Source organism: Candidozyma duobushaemuli, assembly GCF_002926085.2.
Source record: "Candidozyma duobushaemuli strain B09383 chromosome Unknown G_B09383, whole genome shotgun sequence".
In the NCBI taxonomy this organism is placed as follows: Eukaryota; Fungi; Ascomycota; class Pichiomycetes; order Serinales; family Metschnikowiaceae; genus Candidozyma; species Candidozyma duobushaemuli.
In genome coordinates, this window is record NW_020289896.1 from 563,167 (window position 1) to 585,892 (window position 22,726).

Sequence of the window (22,726 nt, forward strand, 5' to 3'; positions counted from 1 at the left end):
AGTGTGAACTGACAGGCATGTACGAAATGCAGCTCGGGCGCAAAATCAAAAATGGCCGACATTGAGCTAGGAAGTGTATTCTTAAAAGTGAATTTCCAAATGTATGTTGATTGTTGGTTGACTCCAGATATCAGAGGGTTCATGCGAGTGGAATTCTACTAGTGATACGGTGGGTGCAGCTTGGTCTGTGCATACCACTTATGCCTATTGTCCGACCACTACGTAGTGAGCCACGAGATGGAACTGAAAGCTTCAAATGAAACGGTAAACGGCAAAAGTGACGAAATTCCATGAACTATACCTGGAGCATTCTGGGAATTAGCGCTACCCGGTGCGGCTGAGTCTTCTTGCAGCCATTCGTTAGCGGTAGTCTAGCAGCAGGTAAGGTAGTCTAGCAGCTAGTGAAATGGATGAAAACTGGTCATGGTCGCCTTTAGTTAGTCTTTGCCATCTTCTATGTCATTACTGCTCCCTTCTTTTTGTTAACTTTGAGACCTAACGAGGACAGTACAACCTTCGCTAATATGAGTAAGCTGATACGGACAGCAGGCTAGCAGTGTTTTCGGTGTAATTTACAGAGCCATGCATTTTCAGTGGCAGTATTCAGAGTTCATTCAAAAGTCACCAAAGGACGTTATTTTGATGTAACCGGGCCATATCAGGTAGTCTCACATCTGGGTATCATCTGGGGTGTCTGGGGTCCATGAAAAAAGAGCCTAATCACTTCTGTTAAACCCGTAATCCGATTCAGACTCATCAACTATAGGCCAGTGAAATAGCAGTTAACCCAATATGGTGTCTCCTTCGTCCAAGTTCCTTGAACGGCCCATTTACAATTGACTCTAGCATGCCAGTCGTTGAATGAACGTCCAGCTTTAACAGCCCTTCAGACTTCCAATACTCCTCCAAGCCTCATCTTCCCAATCAACTCTCCCCAGCTGCTCTCCTTCGAACCCTACAACTCCTCATGCGTATGATTGCTATAAAGTGCAAATTCTATGTGGAACCAGTCCTATGCATACCGTAGGTCACAGCGGGCGCCTCAGTCGTCGTCGTCCGACAAGCTGCCAACATCGCTCAACTCGTCGTCTTCGTTCTCCTCCTCGGAGTTCTCCCCTCCTTGGTCAGAAGATCCTCCAGGGCATACTGCTGCACGTACTTTTTCACCATGTCTGTGTAACGGGACTCATCCTTGTTCATCAAGTTCGAAGCCTCCAGGTTGAGCGGATCGCTGGGGTTGGCGTACCGCAACAAGTGGGGCAAGAAGTTCTCAAAGATGTTCAAGAGCCCGAACATCGGCGACCACGTCTGGTTTATCACGTCAAGACACACCGAGCCTGAACACTCGTCGATGTTAGGATGGTAGATACGGTTGACGAAGCCGATGGAAGGCAGTTTCAACGGGTACTGGTCAGGCAACTCCACCCTGACCTTCCATGTACCACCAGCGTATGGGGTATCCTTGGGGCCCTTGAAAATGACAAAAAACTGCTGCATCAGGTCCTCGATGAGGTTGACTTCGTGGTCGGACATCATGAGGTCCATCACGTCTTTTTCCATGCGTCTTCTAGAACTCATTCTTGGGGGTGTGGTAGTGAGATAAGGTGAGACGACGTGGGAGTCGCAGACAGATGGTGGCGCACAAGAGAGTAACGTGACCACCTGAAGAAGGGGAAATGACTTGTTTAAATAATTCGTGAAGATCAAGGTGGCGAAAAGTGAGTCACTTTTATGGTGGTTTTTGATTTCCGGTGGCGTTAGCAATGGGGTGTAGGTTCCTAGTGGACGGTGGTTGCGAAAACCGGGGTACCAGGAGCAGGTTTTAGCGCAGAACGCAACATATAAAGAGGAGGGATTTGGCCTTAAAGAGAATAAAATCTTTTTTTTTTTGTCATGCAGAAACTATAAATACTACACTTGAAGCATTTCTATGCTATCCAAAAGTGTGGATTCAAACACCCTGGGGCTTTTGTTGGCTGCGAATTGACGTGCTCCAGGGTCTGGCTGCCACATGCACTTCCGATTTCAAAATGACACATCATTTTGGTATGAGTCAGTAGTATTGACCCACATTGGGATCTTCAAAACTTCAGATTTCGCTTGACTGCTCAAAATCCCTTGAGTTTTACTGGAGAATGTTCTCAAGCTCATATGATCTTCGGAGTGTACCTCAGAAGATAGCCTTGGCACTGTGAAAGCCCGCTACAACAATTCCAATATTGCGCTCGTTCTATATCATTATGCTACTCTCTCTGCTCCGCTCAACTTGACAGCAGCGCCGTACTTCTGCAACTTCGTCAACAAGCCGTCGCCCTGCTTGATCAACTGGTGATACTGGCTGTTCTTGTTGTCCGGTCTGTTCGTTTCGATAATACCGTTCACTTTGTCAATGTAACAGTTCAACTTGTTGTTGGGGATGAATTTGCACAAGTCGGCGTCCAAGAATTCCTCGCTCACGCTGAAGTTGCGTGCCATAGACTTCAATGATAACGACTTGTACGACTCCAATAGCTGTGCGTACGCCTTGCAGCGCATTTCTCTCATGAAGTAGTTGGCGTGGGTCTTGAGGTACTTGTTGGTCAACAACAACTCGTCGTAGGTTTCCAAGAGGTACTGGAAAAAGTAGTTGTACTGGCAGGTGTACAAGGAGTTGGTCAAGCTCACGAGAGGCTCCAAGTGCTTGGCGCTGGAGTAGATCGACAAGATCTCGGGCGAGTCGACAATCTTGGACTTCAAGTCCACTCTGTCCAAGGAGAAGACACCGGCAATGATGGCGTACTGAGCGATCTGGTCGTACGAGCACAACTCAGTGGAGGTGAAGGTTGCTAAGGAGTCGATCAACAACTTTGCGGCCTCGGAGAAGTTCCTTGTGGCCAAATGGTAAATACCTCTGTACGTTTTCGTTCTGTTTCTGCGCTCCCAGTCACCGCCCTTCTCGATCCAGGCCTCGACTTCGTTCAACGTCTTGGACACAGCGACAAAGTCGTTGAAGAAAAAGTCCAAACGTGCCAACGTCAACAAAATGTCAATCTTGGAGCCAGTGCTTTGCGTGAAATCAAGCAACTTGTTGTATGTCGTGGTGGCGTTTTGTCTGTCGATGATTTCTGTGTAATACTCGGCGAGCTTGGTGTAGCTACCCACAAGGTCGATTTCCGTCTCTTCCTCGCTCTCAGCTTCCTGAACGTCTTTCTTGAGAACCAGGATCTTCTCTTCATTTACGGATTCCATGGAAGCGAGGAGCAGCTTGTCCAATTTGAAATGCTGTGGCAACTCTGTCGTCAAGTACTTGTAGTATGGGGCCATGTTGTTTTCCTTGACAGCGGCGAGGATCTCGTCCACAAGTGTGGAGGCGTTACTAGCACCATTGGAGATTAGGAATTGCTTTTCCAGAAGCGTATAGTCTGGGATTTTGGGGACGTCAGATTCGAATTCAGCCATGATGGTGGTGTAGTAGACAGTGGCCAAAGTTGAGAAAGACTGTTGTTGCGTGTGCAGGTCAGACCCAGTGAAGGTTGCAAGAGGAGCTGGAAGATGAAAACAGAGAGATGAGATTCGTTGCTGAATTTTCTTGATAAATTTCTCTCTGATATAAAGTTTTCAAGTGATTGTTGTGATCTCTGTGCTTGGTGTTGGGTGGTTGGGATGACCACATGGTTGCTCACAGTACTGAAAACAAGCTCACAATATGAAGACGACGACCACCTGGAGACGACATTAGATTTTATTGAATGAGTATAAATTTGAATCAGGAAAGGGGAAAACAGGCTCTGCTGAGATGAGATTTGTTATCATGGGAATGCACGAACCTTACACTCAATGGCGTCAGATCGAATGGTTGCAAAACGCGATGGTACGGTGAATGTCTCGTGATTTCAAAGAATCACAACATATTCGAGAGCGAGCTCTCAGTAAAGGGACAATCGAAGCTCAGTTAGGAAGAGATGATGGAGTTAGTATGCGTTACGCTTGACACCGTCCCACAATAACGCACTTCCCCATTCTCCAACATAAGTGCCCTAAAAATATCGGCATGCTGAAGTCATTTCTCCTCCGCGACGTATCCTTGAACTTCGAAGCCTAGAATGTGTTGGGATCGTATGTTCAGTCCTTCTCAGTGCACTTGAATCTTTAGTAACTACTGGCTACCCTCAAGAGCCTTGCGAGCAATACCACTTGCAATAACTCAAAATGCAGCCATACAGGCCAAATCAAAATACATTTTTCAACTCTTAAAGCTCACATCTTCAAAATTTCATATACAATTCCTGCCATTGCCACCTCGGTTATCTTCCCGCCAATTTTCCGGTGAATCCCCGAGATCGTCCCCGCTAAACCTAATTTCAACGTGTAAGATCTCGGCTTAACCGTTTCACAGACGAAATGTACCGAAATTGACTTCCAATCGAGCCATTTTCACGAACTTCATTCAAGCCCCGCCTTTATCTCCAGAGTAATCCCCGGACTCTCGCTGTGCCTGCATCTCCATAACGGTGGGGTAGTACTTATAGGTCCGGATCTCCAGATTTCAGAAAACATCCCATATTTCAATGTCCATCAAAGAAGACATCCCCGCCATCTTTCTCGCTCAATTGAGCCCTCGTGGTTTGGAGGCCATCCAGAAAACCAAGGACTTTGTCAACGACTACTGCATTCCCGCAGACAAGGTCTACTATGAACAGCTTTCCGAGGATCCTGCTAAGAGATGGGCTCTGACTCCTGAGATCACGGAGAAATTGAAGAAGAAGGCCAAGGAGCTCGGACTTTGGAATATGTTCCTTTCGAAGCACTACGCCGAGGGCGGTGGCTACACGAACTTGGAGTATGGCTTGATGGCTATGTACTTGGGTAGGGCTCATGTTGCTCCAGAAGCCACCAACACCAATGCTCCTGACACCGGAAACATGGAGATTTTGGCAAGGTACGGTACGCCTTACCAGAAGGAGAAGTGGTTGAAGCCTTTGCTCAACGGTGACATCAGATCGGCTTTCTTGATGACGGAGAAGGGCACCTCTTCGTCCAATGCATTGAACATTGCCACATCGGCAAAGAAGAACGCCAGAGGAAACCTTGTTTTGAATGGTTTCAAGTGGTTTGCCTCCGGCGCCGGTGACCCCAGATGTGCCGTGTGGCTTGTGATGTGCAAAACCTCTGAAGACAAGAAGACGCCATACAACAACCACTCTGTTTTGGTCATTGACGCAAAAAAGGCAATTGCCACTGGAAAGGCAAAGGTCTTGAGACCATTGAACGTTTTCGGCTACGATGACGCCCCACACGGCCACTGTGAGGTGTTCTTCGACAACTACGAGGTTCAGGCTGAGGACATGCAAAATATCTATCTTGCCAAGGACGGCATGGGCTTCGAAATTATCCAATCAAGACTTGGACCCGGCAGAATCCACCACTGTATGAGGAGCATTGGTGTCGGAGAGTTTGCTCTTGGAAGAGTCGCTCATCGTGCTAGTAACAGACTCATTTTTGGCAAGCCTATGAAGGATCGTGAGTCGTTTCAAGTGGCTTTCGCTGAATGGAAGATTGCCATTGAGAGATGCAGATTGATGGTCCTCAATGCTGCTCACAAAATTGACCTTGGAAACGCTAAGCTGGCTCAGCGGGAGATCGCCATGGCCAAGATCGACACACCCAGAACAGTTCTCCAGATTTTGGACTGGTGTATCCAAATGTACGGTGCTGAGGGCGTTTCCCAGGACACTGAGTTGGCTCGTATGTATGCCATGAGCAGAACTCTCAGAATTGCCGATGGTCCCGATGAGGCTCACTTGGGTCAATTGGGCAGAGCTGAGGTCAAAAAGTTCCCTGCTCTTGAGAAGCTCTACCAGAGCTTTGAGACCAACGTTGCCAGAGTGGCCAAGTTGTAGGCTACAAGAAAAGGTAATGGAATGTTCGTGATTGAGGATATTCGTCGTCAAATACATAAGCAGAAATGAACCCGTTCATGCTTCTTTTTGGTGTCCAATTGGGACCTAGTACAAGTCTGTCTTCTGGAAGTCGTGGATGAGACCCCTGCTCAAGTAGTTCTTGGCCTTCTTGGCCTCCTCCTTCACCCTAGCGGTGTTTCTCACCTTCATCTCAGCCTCAGCAGCTTCAAACGGAATTTGCTGCATCTGCATCAAGTGCTCGTCCTCTCTATCAATATCTAGCTCTCCGAGCATGACCACATTTTCACCTCTCACCATAAAAACACCTCTTGGGACCTCTCCGAATCTGGCTGGAGCCTGTTCGTTTTCTTGGGGCAAGTAGATTCTTTCGAGGGTATCCTGCAAAACCAAGTTAGCAAACTGGTCAAAGGTTCTCAAGATGCCAAATACGTTTCTGCCGTCTCTCAACAAAACAAAGATCTTTCTGTCCACAGAGCCCACAATGGCAGCTGCTGTAGTGAATGCATAAGACTCAAGGTACAAGCCTTCTTCGCTGGAAGGCTGTGTTTCCTGCGATTGCGTCAGACGCTGGAGCAGGGGAACCGATGCCATGACAGTATTATTTTTTTCTTGGTCTATGATTCTGGCTTTGGACGCTATAGGTTGTTGGTTTAGGCTCGGTTTTTTCGACCTTTGATGTTGGGTCGCACACGACCAGCCATTGGATTTGGAGAATTATCAAAGTTTAGTGTTTCGTGAGTTAGGTAAGTGAGTCAATGGTGTTTTTGGAAAGAAGGCGCTTTTTCTAATTTTTTGTTCTTTTGTTGTTGTTACTTGTATTGTGCTGGGTCAGTCATAGTGACTACCGCACTGAGATTTTGCAACCATTCTGAGGAAACGCACGAGAGGCAACAGCAATAACTTACTTATCTTAAGCACTCAAATCTTGGTCTTCTGATAGATGCAGCAAAGACACTTTTCCAATGAAGACAATGCCACGCAATTGAAAGGGAACCAAAACGTGCACATCATACTTCAATCTGTACCTGCCGTATCCCCATACCTTACCTATAATGGTGTTGAAACACACGCTCAAACCATCTTTGCTCAAGCTATCAATTTGACAATTGCCTTCATTAAAGATTCAGTCGTTCCCATCTAAAGTGGTATATCTCGTAGGCAGCGTTGGTTGCCTCACATTTCGCAACCATTTACCTCACCATAGTCACAACAAAAAGAGCTGTGATCAAAATTTTTCTCTTCAGCTGCAGAAACTTGTTCAATCAAACCAATCAGTCAAACTTCTCTCGCCCCATATAGTTCCAGGTTGCACCCATCGGGCTCCATTGACCTCCACATCTACCTGTGCAGTCTGCGATGAGAATTTCTTGCAACCGTCCATGTCTTTCTATGAATGCAAAGACATAATCGAAGAGGGGGACCTCGTGCTTGCCTTTGTCAGCCGAGGCCTCATCAAGCCCTTCTACGTGACCAAGGGCGAGTACCTCAATACCCGTTTTGGTAACTTTGAGCATGACAAAATGGTGGGCATGAAGTATGGATCCCAGATGGCAGGAGCCAACGATAAAGGATTTGTGCATCTTCTTCAACCTAGCCCCGAGCTTTGGACGATATCCTTACCGCATAGAACCCAGATCGTGTACACGCCGGATTCGTCGTATATTATTCAGAGACTTGGAATCACCAGTGGATCTAGGGTGATCGAAGCAGGCACTGGATCGGCATCTTTCACCCATTCTTTTGCTAGAACAGTGGCTGAAGATGGGCGTCTTTTCACATACGAGTTCCACGAACCCCGTTTTCTAGAAGCACAGAAGGAATTGAACGAGCATGGCCTACTCCAGGTGAACACTATAGCTACTCATCGCGATGTGTGCAATGGAGGATTTGAGATATCCGACCTTCCAGAGAAGTTTGCTCTCAATGGAAGCATCAACGCTGACTCGGTATTTCTTGATTTGCCGTCTCCCTGGACTGCCATTCCGCATCTTCCCAAAGTTGTATCGCAGACATCCAGAGTGGGTATCTGCTGCTTCAGTCCGTGTATAGAACAAGTGGACAAGACGATAGAAGCGCTTGAAGCAAACGGATGGACTAGCATTGAGATGGTGGAGATCCAGGGCCGTCGTTACGAGGCCAGAAAAGAAATGGTCAAGGATCTCCAGGACGTTGTAAAGAGACTCAAAGACATCCAGGGCAGAAAAACGCTGGGCATCGAGAGCAGGAGACTTGCACGGGTGGGAGACAAAAAGAAGGAAAACCAAGGCATCAAGAGAGATATCAGCGAGGTGGAAAGTGAAGATACTGCCCTGCCTGAGCCCAGGCCGAAGAGCTTCAACCCATTCGGAAAGGGTATCAGAATCAAGGAAGGAGACGAGCAGTTCAAGTGGAAACAGGTGACCAAGATCGAACCTGAAATCAAAACCCATACATCCTACCTCACATTCGCCTTTCTCGTGCCGCAAAATCCATCCGCATAGTGCTCTTCTCGATGGCTGCAAACTATGTCCGAGAACGCTTTGGCCAAGGCGACCTGCACACAGCGCCGGCACTATCACCAGAAATTGCGGACACTACACCATTTAGACCCACAACATGGAAGGCACCCCAATTGGTATGTACAACAATAATATAACCGTCCTAGGCTTCTACTAACATTAGTCCTTGACCAAGGTACCGGTTTCGTCAAGATCGGCCGGGCCGGAACGAACTTCCCAGACCACACATTCCCTTCGCTTGTGGGAAGGCCCATTTTGAGAGCAGAAGAAAGAAATGCCTTGGTGCCCGACAACATCGAGATAAAAGACATAATGTGCGGCTCGGAGGCCAGTGAGGTCCGTTCGCTATTGCAGATCAGCTACCCCATGGAGAATGGTATCATCAAGAATTGGGAGGATATGGAGCACTTGTGGGATTACGCATTCTACGAAAAGATGAGGACGCCCACGGAAGGCAAGAAGATTCTTTTGACGGAGCCTCCTATGAACCCTTTGAAGAACAGAGAAACCATGTGTGATGTCATGTTCGAGAAGTACCAGTTTGGCGGTGTCTACGTCGCTATTCAAGCCGTGTTGGCCTTGTACGCCCAGGGTTTGAGTTCTGGTGTCGTTGTTGACTCCGGTGACGGTGTGACCCATATTGTTCCAGTCTATGAGTCTGTCGTGTTGAACCACTTGACCAGAAGATTGGATGTCGCCGGTAGAGATGTGACCAGAAACCTCATCAACTTGTTGTTGCGTAGAGGTTACGCTTTCAACAGAACAGCAGACTTTGAGACCGTGCGTCAGATAAAAGAAAAATTGTGTTACGTGTCTTGTGATTTGGCTTTGGACACCAAGTTGGCCACCGAGACCACTACGTTGGTCGAGACCTACGAATTGCCAGATGGTCGTGTCATCAAGGTGGGCTCCGAGAGATTCGAGGCCCCAGAGTGTTTGTTCCAGCCCAACTTGGTTGATGTCGAGCAGCCGGGTGTTGGAGAAACATTGTTCAACACCATCCAGGCCGCTGATGTTGACATCAGATCCTCTCTTTTCAAGGCTATCGTCTTGTCTGGGGGTTCTTCTATGTACCCTGGTTTGCCATCCAGATTAGAGAGAGAATTGAAGCAGTTGTGGTTGACGAGAGTGTTGAAGGGCGATCCTTCCAGATTTGACAAGTTCAAGATCAGAGTGGAGGATCCTCCAAGAAGAAGGCACATGGTGTTCATTGGAGGTGCCGTTTTGGCCAACATCATGTCCGACAAGGACCACATGTGGATCTCGAAACAGGAATGGGAGGAGCAGGGCCCAAGGGTGTTGGAGAAGTTGGGACCACGTTAACAAACTCTAGAGCAGCCGCCACAAAATCACGACTCAATGGTTTTAAATACAATAAAACGTCTTTCATGCGATGTATTATGCTAATGCTATATGTAATTAGGTCGTGTTTTCACGATAGTCTTTAAGCGTAATTAAGAGATTCAATCTGGCCAATGATGCTGTCAACGAGCTTATTGAGTTTCTCGTCAGACATGTCTCCCTGTTGACGCTTGTGGTACCCATAGTTCACAGCGGATTTGACGACATCCTTGACAAAGTCGTTGCTGACAGCTTTGGGTCTCAAAAAGTCTGAGGTGAGACATTCCAGCACAGTCCACCGTTCGTGAGGGTTCCTCACAAGACACATTTGCATCAATTCAATTGCGCTACGGGGTACTGGCACTTCCCCGAGGCCATGAGATGGAAAGTGAACTTTCACTTGTGGGTTCATGATGGCCATAATTCTCTGCTGGCCAGCGTATGATGCATAGGGTGGGCGACCGTAAATCATTTGGTAAATGATACAGCCACAGGACCAAATATCAGAGGGCTTACCAACTTTCCACGTATTGGCTTTAGCGCCCTTGGTTAAGTTGAGTGTGTGGTTGACCTCAACAAGAGCTTCCGGTGCCATGTAATTGGGAGTGCCAATCTGAGATTCTCTGTAAATGTTTGCAGTGTGATCTGGCACGGCATTCGCTATACCAAAATCAATGATCTTCATGATGCCACGGACAAATAAGAAGTTTGCAGGTTTCAAGTCACTGTGAACAATGCCAGCTCTGTGAACGGCCTCCACGCACCTGAGAACCTCCATAGCATGGAAGCGTACGAAACTCAAATCAAGAGCACTGCCAATGGCTTGTCTTTGCTGCAAGACATGAGCAAGGTCTAGCTCACCACACTCCATGGTCAAGAATATATTGCCGTCATTGATGGCGTAATCATGTAGTTGCACCACCCTCGGTTCGTTTCTGAGTTTGGCAAGTAAGTCGATTTCACCCTTGAACCCTTTGACGCATGCATCATCGAATTGATCAAAGGTAACTTTTTTAATTGCATAGGTTTTTTTGCTTGAAAGCGATCTGACCTTATAGACTTTAGAGGTCCCGCCTCTGCCTATAAGTTCGAGCTTTTCGTATTGGGCATTGTTAACAAAAATGATTTTCTTCCGCTTTCCATCTTCCATGATGCCACCGGAACCGCTACTCGAACGAATATGATCATGCAACGGCTCTGGAGGGTTTGGATGTGGGAACGATGCTGGAGTCGGCTGTGGTGGTGTAGCGAATGACGACTTCGATGGAGGAGGAGGAGGCTGCGAAGGAACAGAAAGCTTTGGTACCTTTGGTTTTCTGAAGACGTCAGCATCTGGCTCTGCATTGATTTTACCTGGTGAAATGCTCATGAGGGGAGGACGGCTCCATGGCCTATGCGAGGGCCCACGGGAGGATGGCCTAGGAGGATGCTTGTCAACGTAGACCAGAAACCGTGAAGGCTTTTGTTGGGGTATATTATGGTTCTTGCCTGGGTCACTAATGAGGGGCGGACTGAGACGGCTGTTCTCGTTGCTATGACTGCGAAGCTTCTCGAGGGATTTAAAGAAAGTAGACTCGTTGGAGATGACCCTTCTAGGAGAGCTTCTTCCGTTCAGGTTCTGATTTTGTAGCAGGGGTGGCGTTTTGAATGCATTGAGTAGCTCGTTCGGAGGATGAGGCTTTAGTAGCTCGCTTGAAGGCTGAGGCTTTAGTAGGTCCGGTTTGTCGTCACCATCAGGCGTTAAGGAATCTTCTGGTACGTCTGATGCACGTTTTGGGGGACCTAGTCTGGCAAATCGGCGAGAAAACCTGGACCTTTTGGTTAAGCCAATTGAATTCAGCCTGCTCAAACTGCCGGTGGCCTGTGATCCTCCAGGAGTGGTGGCATGTGTATGCAGCAGTTTGGCACTGGGGTCATTGGAAGCATCCATGAGGTCCTCGTTTTCTTCAGTGTGCATGTTGGAGCTGAAAGAGTGACCGCTTGTATTTCCGCTCATATTGGTACTCATATTGTGACCGCTGAGATTGTTGTGGCTCATGTTTGTGCTAATATTGGTCCCACTGACGTCGTAGTTCAGACTCTTATTTTGAGGATCACTTTCACGTGGCGCCTCTCTGAAATGCACCAGCAAGTTGTTTTTCAAATTCGCTCGTAGAGCTGGGTTTTCCTCGATCTGCATTGAGCTCAAGCTTCTCTTTTCAGAACCCTCATTGAGCAGTGCAAGACCGTATGCGCTTAGAGGGGGCGGGAGGAAGGTGTCGTCGTCTTGCATTCGCCGCTTGACCGATAAGGGTGCATAGTTTAGCGACATTCTATTGCTCAGACCGACGACGGCGAGTATGCTATTGTTGTTATGGATTAAGCTTCACTAGTGTTTGTTGTTGTAGGCGCGCTGTTTGTGTAGTTGGTGAGGTGTACGGGTGTGTCATCGGCCCCAGGTTTTGGACCGAACTACCACCAAGCATTCTTTGATTTATCTCATAATTTTTATTAGGATCCAAAAATTATGCTCAATGGGTTCAAATGAATATCTATCTATCTAGAATGGGTAGGTTGATGGAGGCTCACTACATACCATCAACAAAACCGAAGCACCAAAAAAGACAATTATTTGTTGATGCTGTTGAGTTTAAGCAAGCGAACCTAAGGGACATCTCCTCTTAGACTCTTTCAAGCAATTCATAGTCATGAGATTGGACATCGTTCTGGTAGTTCAGTTTGTACCGCGTTTTGCAACCATTTCGATTACGCTGTATACCACACCAGATCCAGGTGGCAAGCCAGGTTTGTTCAAATTAAGAATCCACAATAATCGCCTCTCCTAGAATTTCTGCTTATCTCATGGCAACGCTCATCCCAACGAACAAGAAATACATTTCTATAGTAAATCTGAAACCCACCCTTCGATTGTTAACCACCACAGTGCGAAGTGAAAAACAGCCATCAGCGAAGATCTCAGCACCAATATCCGGTCTTTTTCCCACCTAGCACGCAGAATGAGCTCCCAGTTTGCTCTCCAGACAAGCTTCGATGTGGAGTATGCGCCTGCCAGCATCAAGAAATGGCGTTCTCGCAGAACAGGCTTGCTGCTTACATATGTGAACCAGCCGACGCCGATGGTGAACGGTTATTTTGCTGTGGCGACGGAGATTCCTGATGATTCGGGTTGTCCGCATACTTTGGAGCATCTTGTTTTTATGGGATCCAAGAAGTACCCGTACAAGGGTTTGCTAGACAGTTTGGGACAGAGGTTCTTCTCATACACCAATGCCTGGACAGCCATAGATAGAACGGTGTACACACTTACGACCGCTGGCTGGGAGGGTTTCCAGAAACTCTTGCCTATTTATTTGGACCATGTGTTCAATCCTATCATTAACGACGAGGCATGTCTTACCGAGGTATACCACATTGACGGTAAGGGTAAAGAGAAGGGTGTGGTCTTCAGTGAGATGCAAGGTATCGAAAGTCAGTCATGGTTTGTGCTTTACCTTGAATATTACAGATCATTGTATTCTAAGGACTCGGGCTACTCGTCTGAGACAGGCGGACTTATGTCTGAATTGCGCCATTTGACTTGGGACCAGATCAGAGACTTCCACAAGGCCATGTATCGTCCAGACAACGTGGGTGTAATTATCACGGGATCCGTTGACGAGAAAGAGCTTCTTGAAACTATGGAAGCGTTTGATGCTGGTCTTCCTTCTTTACCAGAAACGCCGCACAAGAGACCATGGCTCGATTCCAAGGTCGACCTTCCACTCACCAAGGAAGTGATCAAAGAGGTGCTGTTTCCAGATGACGATGAGTCTATGGGTGAGCTCCTTATTGGCTGGATTGGACCTAATGCAGAGAATACTTTGGCTGTTTTGGCTCTCGATATGGTCGGATGCTACTTGGCAGAGCTGCCTATCTCTTTGTTGAACAAGCACTTGGTTGAAGTTGAAAACCCTTCAGCCACGGATATTGATATCATCACCGATGACTTCCTTCGTATTGGCGTGAACTTCTACGTTGGTGGTGTTCCTGTTGGAGAATTATACAATGTGGACAAGAAGATCAAGGAGCTCTTGGAGAGTATCACACACGAGGAGAATTTCGATCTCACGTATATGAGACAGCTTGTGGCGCAGCAGAAGATCAAGTTCATTTCCAAGACTGAGGGATCCCCTCTCACCTTGTCTAATTTGGCTATACTGGAAGTGATTTACGGTAAACATGACGGATCTGATTTGAGCAAATGGTCCAAGAGTTTGAAGGAGCAGGACGAGTTGGCTACCTGGACTGCCAAGCAGTGGTGTGATTTCATCAAAACCAACTTTATCGAAAGCAAGCCCGTTACGATTATCGGCAAGCCTTCTCCTCAAGCTATCAAAGACAACAAGGCTGAGAATAGAAAGCGTAACAAAACAATAAGAGAAGAATATGGCGAAGAAGGCCTCACAAAGTTGCAGAGAACACTCGACGACGCACAAGCAAAGAATGATGCACCTATTCCTGACGATGTCCTCACCAAATTTGGCAAGCCCGATGCTTCTAAGATTGACTTCATTGAGACCGACTCGTATCAGGCAGGTCAGAATGACTCCAAGCTTACATTTTACAAGAAAGATGGTCCATTGCACGAGCGCATTAAAAAGGATACACCTGAAGACTTCCCATTGTATGTTCACTTGGAAGACTACAAATCTCAGTTCGTCACCGCTCAATTAGTCTTTTCATCAGCTGTTGTACCTCCTGAGCTTTTGAGATACTTTTCACTCGTTGAGGATATCTTTTCTGTTTCCATCAAAAAGCCTGATGGCACCTATTTGCCATACGAAGAGGTCATCACTGAGCTCAATAACGACTTGCTCGATTTCGACTTAGACAATGGATTTGATAGCCAGTTCGTTGAGCTTATTACGGTGACTATCAAATTCGAAGTTGGAAAGTATGAGAAGGCTATCGACTGGTTGATAAACGTCCTCAAGTACTCTGTGTTTGAGGAATCAAGAGTGAAGGTGATTATCGAGAAGCTTATAAATTCCCTTCCAGACAAAAAGAGAAACGACGAGTTGATGATGTACTCGTCGCAATATAGAACAGTTTTCAAGGAGACCTCCTTGAGAAAGGCCCAGGATTCCATCCACACCGAGGGTTTCTACAGAGAGTTGATGCAGAAAATCGAGGACGGTAAATTCGCCGAAATTGTTGCCGACATCGATGCCATCAAGGAGAAACTCTTCAACGTCAACAACATGAAGCTTTTCTTGACTGGCGGTTGCTCCAACCTTGAAAACCCCATCTCATCGTGGTCCAAATTCGTGAAGGAGTTCAATGGTGCCAAGTCTGAGGCTAACTTAGATCTCGAAAAGGTCCCCAGATCGTTCCAGTTTAAATCTGAAATTGGCCAGCGCTGTTCAGGCCAGGCGTTTTTGGTTACCACCCCAGCAAGTGAAACAACTCACTTGATTGCCATGACACCAATTCCCACAGATTATTCCGATATCGATATTGCCAGAATAGCCTTGGCCAGTGAAATCTTGACTGCAATGGAAGGTCCTTTGTGGAGAGGAGTCAGAGGTTCAGGTCTCGCTTATGATGCAGCAATCAGAAGAATGGTGGAATCCGGCTTCCTTACGTTTGTCATTTATAGAGGTGCTGACGCTCAACAGGCATGGGAAACAACCAAGAAGATCGTGCACGAGCATACCTCTGGTGAAGCTGAGATTGATCAAATTGCTATTGACAACGCTGTGGCTGGTATTGTGAATTCACTTGTGAAAGCTGAATCCAACAATCACGATGCTGCCGTGAACAAGGTTTTGGACAACATCTTCAAGAAGAGAGGTCCAAATTACGCCAGAGACTTCTTGAAGAGTCTTGGTTCTGTCACGAAAGAGGATTTGTTGGAGGTGTTGAAGAAATACTTTGTCCCACTCTTTGAGCCAAAGCATTCGCTTTTATTCTCCTGTCTTCCAACCACAACAGCACCAGGCTTCCAGGACTTCTTACAAAAACAAGGTTATGAAGTCTCATTAGAGGAGATCAATGCTACTGCTGATGAAGCTGCACAGAATTCAGGCGAAGAGTCTGACGGATCCGAAGATTCTGATGGCTCCCTGGGATCTGAATCGGATGCGGAATAGGCCACAGGCATAGTAGATATAAATATTTATAGGTATAAGAGCCACGCTAAAATATGCAACCAATTGATCTAGAAATCAATCTCGATATGCTCGAACTTATGCGCCTTGGGATCCTTGGAGTCTTTCTCCAAGAACTTCACGTAGTCGGACACTTTTTGACAAACCTCAGTCTGGTCACGGTCGACCGATTTCCACCAACCTGGACTTCCTAGACCCTTGCAAGCGGCCCAGCGAGAAATTAAATTGAACCGGAGTTCCCAGTCTGTAGCTCCGTAGTGATCACTGTAGACACCCGGCTTGCCCAAGTTTCTTTGCTCAAAACAGTTGAAATAGCCCTTTGGATCGGTTTCCAAAATAGGGTTGATCTTTGGTCTGTGGACATGGAGGAACATGACCTCAGGTAAGGCAGGCATGGCTTCTCCTAGTTCTTTCTGGAACTGCTTGAGAAGGTTCTTTGTGTGATCATTGTTCTGATCAAAAGCAAGCCTGGTATCGAGCCCACGGGCGGCCAAAAATCTCTTCCATTGGCGGACAAAACCAGCAGATGTGGTGGGGTCGTATTGGACGATGGTTGTTTCTTGGAACCGACCGCTTTTTTCATGGAAGCCAGCCAACCAGGTCGCTCTTTCAACAACATGGTAGGGTTCGTCAAAGACATGGAGGGCAGGAACAAACGTGTCTCTGTCACCGTCACCAGGACTTCCCTGGTAAAACATTCTCCAGTAATGGGTAGAGCCGTAGACGTTGTAGTAAAGAGACAAGTAGAGAGATCTGAAATGCTCCCTCTTGTTGAAGACCATCTGGCCCGTTTCGGTGGAGATGGCATTGGGAATGCCTTCACGATCGTGAAGATGCACAATGGTAGGATCTCTAGCGAAGTAGTCCCTGGCGTCCTCGCTGTTTGGAATACCATGTCTTCTGACTGGCATGCCCGGGTCTAGTCTGGCAATGTCGTAGTATGTTGGTGAGACGGTACGCTGCCAGAGATCAGGCCAAAGGAGAAACTTTGTTTTGAGGTATTCTGGCGACAGGATCAATTTGTCTGGGTTCATCAAAGGCATGTTGTCTGCGTCCAAAGCAATGACATTTTCAAAAGAAGTGACCAAAAGACCAAGAATCTTGAGCTGGAATTTCGTGAGATTGAGCTTAGTCAACATGTCCTTTCCTATCTCCTTCTCTATAATTACACAGCGTGCGTTGAAGGTGGATTGCAAGGTGTTGCAAAGGTTCTCGTCGTATTCGTCCTCGGTGTTGATCATCACCTCAATCGGGAGCTTGGATCCGGTTTCTCTGATTTGAGCAATGGCGACCATGGCACCAGCAAAATAGGCACCACCGGCACTGAGAACAATACCGTCTCCGCTGAAAATCTGGTGGGGAGGAGTATTCATCAAGCGGAGTTGCAGCACGATATTGTCGTGGTTCTTCTGGAAGTCCAGGAAACGCTCTTTGCTGAACTGGACAATGTCCAACTTCTTTTCGTCGTAGATGACGGGATTGACGACGAAAGCACAGCCCTTCAAATCATTGCCTCTCTCAGCTTTGCTCAAAGGAGCCATGGAGGGCCCGTTTTGCACAATCAAGTCCTCCAAAACAAACCGGAAGTAGTCTTTTCGAGACATGGTCTTGTCCAACTGCTCACGAACCTTCTCCTTAAGATTCGGAGAAGCATCAGAGGCAAGTACCTGGTCGACAGCCGAGAAGATCTCGAAGTTTTTGAGGCTCTCCTTGTTTTCCTCGTAGAACTTCCTCTCCATGCCCTGGAGAAGACCGTAGTCTTTTTCTTTCAAGGTATAAAAGGAGTTTGTGAACTGGTCGTTGAGCTTTCTTTGGAGCTCCTCGATGAAGTTCTCTTCATACTTACCCTTGACCTCCTTACGCAAGTCAGCAATGAACTGCTCCCGATTTGCTCTGTACAAGTCCTGCTTGATCAGATCTAGCACCATCTCCTTGTTGGCTTCTAGCAAGCCCTTCCGAAGCAGCTCGGTGTATTCTGTGGAAGTCAAGGCATCCAAGCTTTTCTCGAGTCCGCCATCCGAGGCGTTAGTGTAGTAGTCTGGTTCGGATCTGCTGAAGATGGCGACATTTATTAGAAGCACCACAGCAAGAGCTGTGACGATGCCAGCTCTCAGACAGACAAATTTGCTAAACAGCATGGAAAAAGCGAAGGTTTGGGATGGTGCCTGGGAAGAAAGTTAAAGACGGCTGTTCTAGGAGCGCGAGGCGGCTGGATGATATACAGCGGATGGATGAAAAAAACTTTAGATAAGATAGCGAATGGAGTGCTGGCAAGCAGCTTCAAGTGAGTTCTTCCAAAGATAAGAAAAGAAGGATCAAGAAAAGGAAGAAAATGAAGAAAAAAAAAAAACAATTTGATCAACAAAGCCAGCCGCCGGTGTCGCACACGCACAGTAGCAAAAATAGTCTTTTTGTTATTGTCCAGACGTGGACCTTTTCGCAGAATTCCTGGGTGCTTTTGCAGAAACAGTGTGGATTTTGCACCCAGAAACCGCACACCCTTGACGTGCTGCACCGTCACATAAGCCTCAAAACGTGGCAGCCTTCGGCATACGGAGGATGCAGCTGAAGAGGTTTTGCAAATTGTGAGGCCCGGTTTTCTAAGGTTATAAAGGTCTGTGGCAAAACACCAGTGCACCCTTGTAAGCTTTGTACCTGAGAAGCACAGAAGGTTATTTGCGTTTCTGCTATTGCTAGGTTGGCTGTGGGAATATATGCCGTGCTAATTAGACGACGCGGGCACGTAACCAGGCATATTTCGCCTTCGCCTCGTGGGTGTCACGTGATGGGCATCAGACGAGGGCTTTTGCCAGCATTTCAGAAACCACTCCAGAGGAGTTTTCAGGGGTTTCTGGGTCGTTAGGTAAATGCAGTTGTGGCGTTTTCAGGCTTGTTATTTACGTTTGCGGTGTGTGTGCCAGTGTGATTTTCCAGAGGTGCAGATCTCGTATGGCTGCGGCGTGAAAACCATAAATGTAACGCCTCGAAGCTTATTCACCGAAGTGCCTCAGGAGAAAATCCCTACAAATGTAGCATGCACGGCGTTGGCGTTTTGGCGCTGAGATATCACTGGTTCAAACTGCGTGTTATCTTTGACCAATGCATGCGACGGAACGGTGCATTGAAAAAACGGGAAAATGCAATTTGTAGAAGATGAATATGTAGCGAAGGCATCTTTGGTTGGCTTGTGCTCCGCCCCTTATCGCTTGGTTGGCTTAGGAGAATTCTTCAGGATTGTGCAACCATGCCGTGCCATTGTGCATCTTTCAGGGGAACCATCCCAAAAGAATAAGGAAAAGTGCGTCCAAATAGTAGCAATTTGTTCTTGTGTCGCCGAGCCAGGATTCTGGTGGCCTAGAATGGAAAGTGTGTTTCTGCAAAGGGTGGTGATGTCACGGGGAGAAAGAGAGGCGTAGGAGCTAAGTCGGATTTTCAGCGACAATTCGACATCGGAACAAAAGCCTTTGTTTTGAGCAGCAAGGGCATTGATCTTGTGACACAAGCGGACGAAGGCTGTGATGGGTGAATTTAGGTCGAGGTGCGTTATGGCTGCGAACCAGAGACCGACATGCCGTGAATATGAATAGGGGGTTTGGATGGAGGAAGAGGTTTCTGCATTTTGGATTGGTTTGGCGTTGTTTTGGAATGGGACGGGGGTTTGGGTGGTGGGAATGGTGGTGGTAAAGTTCCGTGTGTCATATTGATTTGGTACTATGGGTACTGTTAGCTGTGGATGTACTTTTATGGGACTAAGTTCATGCAATTTTTCATTTTATTAAAATTTAGGCCCCATTGTGAATTCAAAAATTTCTCAATATCTCATTAAAACTCGCCTTTCATTAAAATCGTGGTCAACGAAATGTGTGTATGGGCACTCTCAATACGGTGAGAAATAAGATCTCAACAGAACCACACCACCAAACTACTTTCCATACACATTGAAAGTACTTCTTTTATTTTTGATAACCAAACCATTTCGCCTTTTGCTGAAATCAACCATTACATTATTCCCTTTTAATTGTTATGATGTCACGTGCAGCTGGTCTCGAGTACTTGCCATCATTTGCAACTATATCTACTCACTGCTTACAAACCACAAATGTCCATTCAGCTCTCCGTCCAGCTTCTGGAAGGTCTTCCGAAAAATTCAGATAAATGTCTATTTCCACCTTCCCTACTACAGTCCACCATAGATAATGTCACTGATCTACCGCACCCTTTGGTGTTCAATCTATCTGATGGTGTATCGATCACAGCTGTGGGAGTGAAAGAATTCACAGCCGAAGAGGGCACAATCGAAGTTCCACAATACATTTTTGAAAGTATAAAGAACGAGGTCGTCTCCATCGAATTAGCTGACCTACCGAAAGCTACCTTTCTTCAGCTAAAGCCTGCTCAATTCTACCCCCACATCACCAACTGGAAGTACTATCTAGAGTCTCAGCTCAGCCAGAACTACACAACCCTCACCAAGGGCAAGCCTTTTTTCATAGACGATAGAGTGGCAAAGACCTTGGTGGAGGTGAATGTTGAGGATGCCAATGCACCTACTGTCATCGTTGTGGATACAGATACCATATTGGATGTGCTTCCGTTGAACGATATAATGGCTGCCCAGCAACTCAGCCAAAATGATGCTACTTCAGCTTTGGAGAACATTCCAGAGCTTTCGAGCTCCGAGGTGCTCGAGCTCGCTCCATTCAATCAAAGCGCTGTGCCTAAGATTTTCAAGATTGATCTACGGAAAGCACAGAGCGGTTTCTCTTTGGTCCTCAAGTCTGAAAATGAAGATGAAGCTTACAATGTGGACCTACTTGTGGCCCTTGATAAGTTTGTCAAGTTGGATAACTTTGCATTTGAAACCATGTCTCAGGATTCGGTTGTGGCCAATACCGATAAGGCTGTGGAGATAGACGTCAGGAGCGATATGGTTGTCAATCACTTGGAGAAATATAAGGAGGAAGACTCTTGCTACTTGTACGCTGTCGTGTTTGCCTGGGATCACAATGCCAAAGTCAGGCTTGAGAAGAACCCAATCGTGCATAAGCCCGAAGACGTTAAGAATACAACTACAGGAGCTTCATGCAGCCATTGTGGCAAGAGAATCGAGAAAGCAAAGTTGCCTCTCCACGAGGCGTTCTGTATCAGAAACAACGTCAAGTGCTCTTGTGGCCTGGTGTTCAATAAGGAAATACCAGCCAACCACTGGCATTGCGATGTTTGTGTGCCTCCAGTAGCTGGAAACAGTACATTGTTCAAATTCAAGCATGACCGTCTTCAGCACAGCGGGCCATACAAGTGTGAAGAGTGTGATAATTCACCAGAGTACTCTGATTTTGTGCTGTTGGTGAGAGACCATAAGCTGACAAGCTGCCCTGCCAAACTCCATGAATGTATGTTCTGCCATTTGATTTTGCCACAAGAGGAGGAGACGTACGAAGATAGGTTTACGAACCTTACTCATCATGAAAACCAATGTGGAAACAAAACAACGGAATGCTTTGAGTGCCACAGAGTTTTCAAACGCAAGGATCTCAAGAGCCACATGAGGATGCATTACATGGACAAGGTGGAGCTCAACACGGAGTCCGTTGGTTTGTGTGCCAATGTCAATTGTGTGAACATTGTTGATGACGCCACCAATGAGCTCGGACTCTGTGATATCTGCTACGGACCATTGTTTGCTACTGTTCTCGATCCAACGCACATCAAGTTGCAGAACAGGATCGAACGTCGCTACATGCTACAGCTTACCAAAGGCTGTGGGAACAGCTGGTGTCAAAACTCGCATTGTGCTACAGCTTCCAAGCCACTTCCCATCAAAGACCTGCTCAATCTCATCCAACAAGAGCTATTGCCTCTCATAGTCAAGCCTGAGCTTCCAATTACGAAGAAGAATGGCGCGAAGAGCTCCCGTAACGAGTTGTACTTCTGCATCTCCGAAAGTGTACATAACAAGAAGGCACTCGTGGAGCACCTAGCTGAGGAGGGCCACTATTCCAGGAACATGGCACTCAAGGCGGTTCACAAACTGCGTAATGAGGACTCTGCGAGGGAATGGCTCGCACGAAACGCCATCTCTGTCAGTTAAAGTTGCAGCCATTCGCATATAGACCAATAGCATTTGAGGCGAGCTGTCAGCACGCCATTTCAATAAAAATAGAACCACGACTTTATTTCGTTCAGGTCCAATGTAGTGGCTCATCTTGCTGTTGTCCAATATGGTAGCCTAGGACCAAATCCAGCAATAGCAACGTTATCCTCGGGTGTCTCAAAGATAGCCGACAAGTGTGGTCCTGGAACACATGCATTTCGTGCAATGGCTGGTCTAAATAAAGCGATTATTCAAGAGGTAAGTTAAGCAAAGCATGGGAGTTGTTGATATAAACAGCTCTCTTCAAATTGTAGATATTAATGTGATTTTGATGCCAAGTCCATAGCCAAGTTACAAGAGAAAGCCCAAGGTTGAAAAAAATACCAAAAACACAGAAATCTACCCTAAATGCAAAATTCGTCCACCACTATAGAAACATACATAGTGGCTGCCGCTGAATGCCTCCATTCATACAACCACTATCAGAGGACCACCAGGGCAGCGGAATTGGGACTCTTATCAGCAACTCCGAGATCCATTCGACCGAGAAACGGTCACTGCCTTCAATTACAAAACGGAAACCCCAAAACCGTCTCCAATCGCCAGGGTGCAAAATTACTTATCTTGCCACCTATGATGCACTTCCACGACCCAACCAACTTTCACATTCTGCCATTGTGCGGTGCGAGATAGTGTGGATGTCCTCCGGGGCGGACCGTTATTTCACCAGTCCACGTGAAACAA

The 22,726-nt window shown here is 46.8% G+C and overlaps 10 protein-coding genes across 10 annotated transcripts; 5 read left to right on the forward strand and 5 right to left on the reverse strand. All coding sequences in view use genetic code 12, as the record gives it.

Annotated features, from left to right (window-relative positions):
- Window positions 1-1,042: 1,042 nt before the first annotated feature.
- Window positions 1,043-1,578, reverse strand: UBC8 (E2 ubiquitin-conjugating protein; the record flags this gene model as incomplete). The annotated part of the gene is made up of 2 exons (XM_025483672.1): window positions 1,043-1,111; window positions 1,156-1,578. The coding sequence occupies 2 exons, from the start codon at window positions 1,576-1,578 to the stop codon at window positions 1,043-1,045; spliced, it is 492 nt and encodes a 163-aa protein (XP_025335907.1).
- Window positions 1,579-2,238: 660 nt separating this feature from the next.
- RPN7 (proteasome regulatory particle lid subunit) lies at window positions 2,239-3,438 on the reverse strand (the record flags this gene model as incomplete). Its single annotated transcript, XM_025483673.1, has 1 exon — window positions 2,239-3,438. The coding sequence occupies one exon, from the start codon at window positions 3,436-3,438 to the stop codon at window positions 2,239-2,241; it is 1,200 nt and encodes a 399-aa protein (XP_025335908.1).
- Window positions 3,439-4,547: 1,109 nt separating this feature from the next.
- CXQ87_005248 (uncharacterized protein) lies at window positions 4,548-5,879 on the forward strand (the record flags this gene model as incomplete). The annotated part of the gene is made up of 1 exon (XM_025483674.1): window positions 4,548-5,879. One exon carries the CDS (start codon window positions 4,548-4,550, stop codon window positions 5,877-5,879), a length of 1,332 nt encoding a protein of 443 aa, XP_025335909.1.
- A 105-nt stretch (window positions 5,880-5,984) lies between these two features.
- Window positions 5,985-6,491, reverse strand: CXQ87_005249 (uncharacterized protein; the record flags this gene model as incomplete). Its single annotated transcript, XM_025483675.1, has 1 exon — window positions 5,985-6,491. The coding sequence occupies one exon, from the start codon at window positions 6,489-6,491 to the stop codon at window positions 5,985-5,987; it is 507 nt and encodes a 168-aa protein (XP_025335910.1).
- A 788-nt stretch (window positions 6,492-7,279) lies between these two features.
- Window positions 7,280-8,380, forward strand: CXQ87_005250 (tRNA 1-methyladenosine methyltransferase subunit; the record flags this gene model as incomplete). The annotated part of the gene is made up of 1 exon (XM_025483676.1): window positions 7,280-8,380. The coding sequence occupies one exon, from the start codon at window positions 7,280-7,282 to the stop codon at window positions 8,378-8,380; it is 1,101 nt and encodes a 366-aa protein (XP_025335911.1).
- A 115-nt stretch (window positions 8,381-8,495) lies between these two features.
- On the forward strand, window positions 8,496-9,721 carry ARP2 (actin-related protein 2; the record flags this gene model as incomplete). Its single annotated transcript, XM_025483677.1, has 2 exons — window positions 8,496-8,514; window positions 8,562-9,721. The coding sequence occupies 2 exons, from the start codon at window positions 8,496-8,498 to the stop codon at window positions 9,719-9,721; spliced, it is 1,179 nt and encodes a 392-aa protein (XP_025335912.1).
- A 121-nt stretch (window positions 9,722-9,842) lies between these two features.
- On the reverse strand, window positions 9,843-12,050 carry MPS1 (serine/threonine/tyrosine protein kinase; the record flags this gene model as incomplete). Its single annotated transcript, XM_025483678.1, has 1 exon — window positions 9,843-12,050. One exon carries the CDS (start codon window positions 12,048-12,050, stop codon window positions 9,843-9,845), a length of 2,208 nt encoding a protein of 735 aa, XP_025335913.1.
- Window positions 12,051-12,735: 685 nt separating this feature from the next.
- CXQ87_005253 (uncharacterized protein) lies at window positions 12,736-15,870 on the forward strand (the record flags this gene model as incomplete). The annotated part of the gene is made up of 1 exon (XM_025483679.1): window positions 12,736-15,870. One exon carries the CDS (start codon window positions 12,736-12,738, stop codon window positions 15,868-15,870), a length of 3,135 nt encoding a protein of 1,044 aa, XP_025335914.1.
- Window positions 15,871-15,938: 68 nt separating this feature from the next.
- Window positions 15,939-18,026, reverse strand: MNN26 (Mnn26p; the record flags this gene model as incomplete). Its single annotated transcript, XM_025483680.1, has 1 exon — window positions 15,939-18,026. One exon carries the CDS (start codon window positions 18,024-18,026, stop codon window positions 15,939-15,941), a length of 2,088 nt encoding a protein of 695 aa, XP_025335915.1.
- Window positions 18,027-19,987: 1,961 nt separating this feature from the next.
- Window positions 19,988-21,979, forward strand: CXQ87_005255 (uncharacterized protein; the record flags this gene model as incomplete). The annotated part of the gene is made up of 1 exon (XM_025483681.1): window positions 19,988-21,979. One exon carries the CDS (start codon window positions 19,988-19,990, stop codon window positions 21,977-21,979), a length of 1,992 nt encoding a protein of 663 aa, XP_025335916.1.
- Window positions 21,980-22,726: the final 747 nt, after the last annotated feature.